The sequence below is a fragment of the Arachis ipaensis genome, chromosome B07, assembly GCF_000816755.2.
Source record: "Arachis ipaensis cultivar K30076 chromosome B07, Araip1.1, whole genome shotgun sequence".
Classification (NCBI taxonomy): Eukaryota; Viridiplantae; Streptophyta; class Magnoliopsida; order Fabales; family Fabaceae; genus Arachis; species Arachis ipaensis.
In genome coordinates, this window is record NC_029791.2 from 109,106,634 (window position 1) to 109,114,111 (window position 7,478).

General features: G+C 36.4%; 1 protein-coding gene across 1 annotated transcript in view; it reads right to left on the reverse strand.

Annotated features, from left to right (window-relative positions):
• LOC107610176 (cytochrome P450 CYP82D47) overlaps positions 1 to 7,323 on the reverse strand; it is an 8,572-nt gene extending 1,249 nt beyond the window's left edge. Inside the window, exon 1 of the mRNA XM_016312274.2 lies at positions 6,314 to 7,323. Coding sequence (XP_016167760.1) covers positions 6,314 to 7,234 — 921 coding nt within the window. The 5' untranslated portion in view covers positions 7,235 to 7,323. The remainder of the gene's footprint in view (positions 1 to 6,313) is intronic.

Sequence of the window (7,478 nt, forward strand, 5' to 3'; positions counted from 1 at the left end):
TAGTTAATTAAAATCAAATTTTAAAAATTAGTTTTTAACCGATTAACCAAAATCAAAAGTAAATTTTATACAATTCTTATTTTTAAATTGGTTAATCGAGTTTTTTATAAAAATCGATTTTTAACCGATTAAAATATGTTGAGTTTGGAAAACTTCAAATTATTATGATGATCAAATATTGTTAAAAATTATTATTAGGAATTGTTAATTTGATTTTAGCTTCAAAATTATTTCATTAATAATTTCTGTTTTGTATGTAGAATTTTGATCATTGGGCATAAGCAACAAAAAGCCCAAAATATTGAGAAAACATTTGGCCTTCGGTACAAAAATATTTTTTTTAACATTGTGGCTGAATTATTCTTATGTTGATTAGGCCAGGAAATTATGGAGCAGTCCAAAACCATTGTGTTGAAAAACCAGCATCATCATGGTCCGAATTTAAAAAGCAAAAGAAAGGAAAGAGAAGTGGTTTGGTTACCTACTCTCTCTTTTGGTGGAATTCAAATTCAATTAACTTGGTTTAATTGCATTAGTAACAGGAAAGAGAAAGTTTACATTGATTTGATAGCTTTCAATGCCTCACACGTTACTATGCATAAAGGATGGGAAGTGGGTTTTAATTGATTTTAATTAATTTTAATTTCATTCATTACTTCCAAAGTTTTCTTTTTCTTCTCTCTCTTGTTTTCGTGTGTCACTTCCATCAGGAAAAGAAGATGGAAGAAGCTATCAAAGGTAGAAGCAAAAAAGCTAGGAAGAAGCAAGCGGCCAAGGTAATGATGGCCTTTGCAAAAAGAAGATCTACAGTATGGCGTGGCATGGCTTTTTCCCACTAAAAGTAAGATGTGGTGAAGAAGCTTCAAGATCCCTATGCCTAAAGTAAAAATAATCCGATTCGGTCAAAGAAGAAGATCTCTGAGGTGAGACTCGTTTCCACTTTTGTTCATCCATCACAGAAGGTAGCTACAGAAGCTATGTGGAGGAAGAAGCAAAAATGGAACAGATGGAGCTGTTAAGGATCAAGAGTTCATCAAGGGTCAGAAATCCTTCTTGGAGACCAAGTCAAGATGGAAGGCTCAGATTGATGAAGCTTGATGAGAAGGGATGAGAGAGAGGTAATTGCATGTTGATTTTGCTTTCGGTTCCCTCTCTTTTCTCTCTGTCCGAACCGGTTTTGATGGTTGAAGAAGAAGAAGGTGGCTTGGTTCAACCAGTTTCAACCTTGGAAGCTTCCCCTTCTATAATAAGGGTGAACGGCCAAAGCTTGAAGCAAGGAGAGTAAGCACAGAGTTCTCATAGCTACCCAAGCTAACAGAAGTTCTTTTCCTTCAATGTGTTTCATTTTGTATTCTTTTCTTTAGTTTTGTCTGTCTGAGTCTCATGGTAAAAAAGGCAAACAATGTGAGGTTTGTAAGAAAAAGGCAGTGAGAGGTAAAAGGCAGAGGTACAAAATTAAAGAAAAAGCCATGAGTGAAATCCGAAAAGCAACTGGCTGATATTTTCACAAAACCTTTGTGTGAAGATAGGTTCTGTTCATTAAGGAACAATTTGGGAATGTTAGAGTTGAATTCTATTAAAAATTTGTGATTTTAATGATTTTGTTTGTTTTTGTCTCATAGGAAGTAAGGAGACAAATCTGGGTTTATGCTAAATAAGCCATGAAGCAGGGGGAGACTGATCCTGGGTGTCACTAAACTTGAGCCCAACCATACTCTTTTGGACCCGCTCCATGACTCTGGCCCATTTTTAGTTTTTTCATCATATTTTCATTAAAATAATTTTTGGGAGGCTATCACATCATATCTTTATAGAGGGAGTTCATGTCAAATCAAATCTTCTCCCTTATTCTCTCCCATGTTTCAAGGAAAAGATCTTTCAGTTACTTTTTAATTTTAAATTTTCCTTGATTGATAACCGCTTCATTAATGTCCATTATTTTAAATGATCCTCTCTCCACTCAGCATTTAATGTAGATATAACCCCTTCCCACCTTCCAATTTATTCGACCATCTCTTCATCTTCTCACTCTCTTCTTCATCCTTTTTCATCATGAAAAAGAAGTTGGCTCCTAGAAAAAGCAACCGAACCCCCTCTGCCAAAAAACCTTCATATGCTCCTCAAACTCACACCCATATTCATATACACTCATCTTCTTCTCCCTCTTCTCACTCAACCGGCTCCATGAGAAGGAAGGTAATTGCTCAAAGAACCTCTTCACGCAAGAAAGATGCAAAAGAAAAGGGGCCAATGCCTGAGGAAGAAGAAGAGTCTCTGTCCTCACCTCCACCTTCCCCTCCTTGGTGCTCAACTCCCCATCCTTCTGGCCGAACTGCTCCTTCTCAGCGTCCGAAGCGCTACATCCTCCACAACACTCAAGAGCCACCAAACTTGGACTCACTAGACTTTAAAAATAAGTTCAGTAAGAATCATTCTCACTTTGATCCTGCTCGGTTCACATCTTGTGTTGCATTTGAGTTTCATTCTCAAGTTTTAGTGAACCGCCATTTGTGTGCCTCATATGTTGTCAATCTGGAGAATCTGTCTGACAAGGGTATTGATTTTTCTACACTCTTTGATAACCTCAAATGGACTCCTCTGTTTAAGATTCGCAAGTCGGTCTACCCAAATCTGATTCGCGAGTTTTATGCAAACATGATGTACCATGATGGAGCTTTACATTCTTATGTCAAAAAGGTGCATCTGACTTTGAACAGAGAGGCTGTTAGTGCTGCCTTAGGGTATGAAGATGAAGGTGCAAGAGCATATATATCCGGCAAATGGGACTCCCAGGTTGGGATTTCTCTTCAGACTGCTTTGTCTCGGGTTTGTGAGAATTTTTCAGCTCTTGATGAAACTACTCTAACACACAAAGCTCTCGGCCCTGTGAGAGCGCTACTTCATGCATCATCAACCACATTTTGATGTCCCAGANTGTGATACTTTGGTTTTATTTGCCATTCTTAATTCTGCATCTATCTCTTTTGCATATATCATGGTGCGACACATGTGGGACTGTGTTCGCAGCGATAAGAAGGCTAAATTACCTTATAGAATTTTTCTGACATGCATCTTTGAATATTTTCATGTTGATCTAATCAATGAGCCTGTAGAAAATAGGGTTCTACCATAAAGGGTGGTGGAGTTCCTGAATCCATGAAAAATAAAAAGGGAAAAAGCTCAATGGAATTTGATAGCGAAATTGAATATCATCCCTCTAAATCTTTCAAAATATCCGAATCTGTCAAAGATGTGTTGAATGAGTTCTCTCATATGTCCAATCTGATGATCAAATATTTCAAAGAGGCCAGAAAACAAGCATATGAAAATGAAAAAGCCTGGACTAAGTGAAATGAGAGAATCAATTTGTTGCTCAAAAGCCTGGAAAAAGACATGGCTGATTCGGATGAAGAAGATGATTCCCTTGGCTCAGATATCAATCTCTCTGATGCTTGATGTGCTCTTTGCTACTCACACCTTTGAACTCTGTTCTTTTAATTGTTCTTTTATTTTAGTGTCTTGTGAACTGTTGGATAACTGTACTCGTCTACTTTGAACTCCTTTGTTTTGTTAATCAAATATTTTGTATATTCATCATGCTGGTTTTCTAACTATTTTGCAGGTTTCCCTCTTGATGATAAAAGGGGGAGGAAAGTAGAAAAGGGACTGATCTAATGATACTCTACTCTGATATCGGTTTTCTAATGATTATTGCCTGCCAATTTTTTTTTATTTTTTTTATGATGCTGGATATTTTTGCTTGAATGAAATGTTTGGCAGGAAATATTTTGAACATCTTGATACAAAATATGTTGAGTCTTAGTTATTTGTTGCAATGTACTCAGAAAGTACTCAGGCATACTTTATGTTTATCTTAGTGAGCAGAAAGCTATCTAAAAGATAACAAATCAAGTTTTGATTATCATTATACATCTGCTCAAAAATTAAGTTATTTAACATTTTATTAATGTTCCTTATGTTGAATACATTATACTTTATTTTGAAACTGTATTAAGCTTGTTTTAAGCATGTTACAGGTAATGCCTCCACTGGAAAATTGCATACATTAAGGAAGAGCTATGTGACAAATGAAAAGGGGGAGGATTCAAAATTCTCAAGGGAGTTCTCTTAATCCTTAACCTTTTTCAATTTATTTTTAATAATGTTTGTCATTAAGGGGGAGATTGTTGAGTTTGGAAACTTCAAATTATTATGATGATCAAACATTGTTAAAAATTATTATTAGGAATTGTTAATTTGATTTTAGCTTCAAAATTATTTCATTAATAATTTCTGTTTTGTATGTAGAATTTTGATCATTGGGCATAAGCAACAAAAAGCCCAAAATATTGACAAAATATTTAGCCTTTGGTACAAAGAAATTTTTTTTTTTAACATTGTGACTGAATTATTCTTATGTTGATTGGACCAAGAAATTATGGAGCAGCCCAAAACCATTGTATTGAAAAACCAACATCATCATGGTCCGAAATTTAAAAAGAAAAAGAAAGGAAAGAGAAGTGGTTCGACTACCTACTCTCTTTTTTGGTGGAATTCAAATTCAATTAACTTGGTTTAATTGCATTGGTAACAGGAAAGAGAAAGTTTATATTGATTTGATAGCTTTCAATGCTTCACACGTTACTATGCATAAAGGATGGGAAGTGGGTTTTAATTGATTTTAATTTATTTTAATTTCACTCATTACTTCCAAAGTTTTCTTTTTCTTTTCTCTCTTCTCTCTCTTGTTTTCGTGTGTCACTTCCATCAGGAAAAGAAGATGGAAGAAGCTATCAGAGGTAGAAGCAGAGAAGCTAGGAAGAAGCAAGCAGCTAAGGTGATGATGACCCTTGCAAAAAGAAGATCTACAGTATGACGTGGCTAGGATTTTTTTCCACTAAAGGCAAGATGTGGTAAAGAAGCTTCAAGATCTCCATGCCTAAAGTAAAAGCAATACGATTCAATCAGAGAAGAAGATTTCTAAGGTGAGGCGCGTTTCCACTTTTGTTCATCCATCACAGAAAGTAGCTACAGAGGCTATGTGGAGAAAGAAGCAAAAATGGAACAGATGGAGCTGTCAAGGATCAAGAGTTCATCAAGGGTCAGAAATCCTTCTTGGGGACCAAGTCAAGATGGAAGGCTCAGATTGATGAAGCTTGATGAGAAGGGATGAGAGAGAGGTAATTGCATGTTGATTTTGCTTTTGGTTCCCTCTCTCTTCTCTCTGTCCGAACCAGTTTTGATGGTTGAAGAAGAAGAAGGTGGCTTGGTTCAACCGGTTTCAACCTTGGAAGCTTCCCCTTCTATAATAAAGGTGAACGGCCAAGGCTTAAAGTAAGGAGAGTAAGCACAGAGTTCTCATAGCTACCCAAGCTAACAGAAGTTCTTCTCCTTCAATGTGTTTCATTCTGTATTCTTTTTTTTTTAGTTTTGTCTGTCTGAGTCTCATAGTGAAAAAGGCAAATAGTGTGAGGTTTGTAAGAAAAAACCAATGAGAGGTAAAAGGCAGAGGGTACAAAATTAAAGAAAAAGCCATGGGTGTCCTAGAGGTCCTTTGTATATCTATGTGTTGTGTATCATGATTCTGTGGAAATCCCCTTACAAGTTGGGTTAGCACTTAGCAGTTGAAAGCTTGGTAGGTGACCAAGTCAAGTTCAGTTTTGGGTATAGATTCTGGACTTGTCCCGATTAGGAAGGGTAGTTCCTAGGGAGAATTGGTGTGTGTAATCGGATGATTATAGTGCAATTCCGTCACTATTGTGATGGAGACTGGATGTAGGCTGCATTGTACTTAGCAGCTGAACCAGGATACTTCTTGGTGTGATTCTCTCTTTCTCTTCTACTCCATTTCAGTTTCTGTTGCATAGGAGACAAAATCGAAAAACATCTCCTGACTGGTTACGAGGCAAAATGAAAATGTCTCTTGACGGTTATGAGACAAAAAGCAGAAAAATCTCCTGAAGCTATTTTTTAAAGGCAAAAAGTAATACTCAGCAAAAAGGTACTAAGATTCAACCCCCATTTTCTTAGCCACTGATTATTATTAATAAAATCAATTTTTAATCAGTTAAACACAAATTTTTTATTTTTTTTAAATCTAATTTTTTTATGTAAAAAAAATCAATTTTTTTAAAAAATTGATTATTTTTTAAAATTGATTTTTATTTTTATAATTCACTAAAAAATAATTTTTAAATTTTTTAATCAATTAATAACTAATTTTATCACATAAAACCAATTTGATTAATTAATCAAATTATATTTTTGACTAATCTAAAAACAGGTTAATTTAACCAAACCATGATCAGCCTACCAGACATGCAGCTTTGATTAGAGTATCAACGTCGTGACCGCCGAAGCCTTGATCGAAACTGGAAATAAGCTTGTCCATGTAATCACGCTCTGCGCCATGATTTCTGCTAAGTCTGTGTTCTTCTAACCAGTTCTGAACAAATTCATCCAACTCTTTCGCCGTTTTCTTCATGGCCTTCTCTCCCCCATCCAAATCCAACCATCTCAACCACGGAATTGAATCAGCAACCACAAACGACGCACCGAGATCAAAGAAATCCCTCAGCGCTTTCCGGATTCGTTCGTTCTCTTCACTGTGACCGGTGAAACGCTTTCCCACCACCAACCTGAACATCACGTTTAGGCTAATCTCGCCAAACCATTTATCCATCTCCGTAACCGCCATACTCTTGTTGTTGCTATTATTGTAACTATCGTTCATTGCGGTTTTCACCTCCGATAACATCACGTGACTGTTCATATGTATCTTGTGGCCGGAGAGGACTTCCAAGATGGCCATCTTGCGGAGGTTACGCCAACTGGGGCCATAGGATTTGAACGAAAATATGGCATAGTCGTAACCTAGAATTTCATAGGCTATCATTTTAGGGCGGCCAGCGAAAGCTTTGTCGTTCACAGTGAAGCACTCTTTAGCTATCTCGCTGTTGCTCACGACTAATAAATTCTTGCGGCCTATGCGTATGGTGAAGATGGGTCCATATTTGTCGGCCATGTTGCCCAAGGTGACGTGCGGTGGCTGTTGGCCACCTAAGAGGTGGAGGTGTCCAATTAGCGGCCATGCTCCACCAGCTTCTGGTGGTGCTTTTCTTGCTCCGGCTTTGTGGATGTGCCTTTTTGATTGAAATGAAAGAGCAAAGAGAGAGAAGAATAGCAGAGCCATGGTGAATATGGCTGGTTGGGAGAGGAGGTTTTCGAAGTCCATGGTGTTGGTTCGAAATTGAAGATATTACTCTCCTTTATGATGATTACGCTCTATGTTAATTGGTGCATCATAATGTATGAGCTTCTTGATATACAATTATACATATAAACACTGTATTTTCCCAAATTGAAATGAAAAATGGTGAGATATTAAAATTTATTGTTTTTTTATCATTATTTATTTATTAATTTAATTTTTTTAGTTTAGTAATTTAATAATATAATTTATTTTAGTTGAATATTAC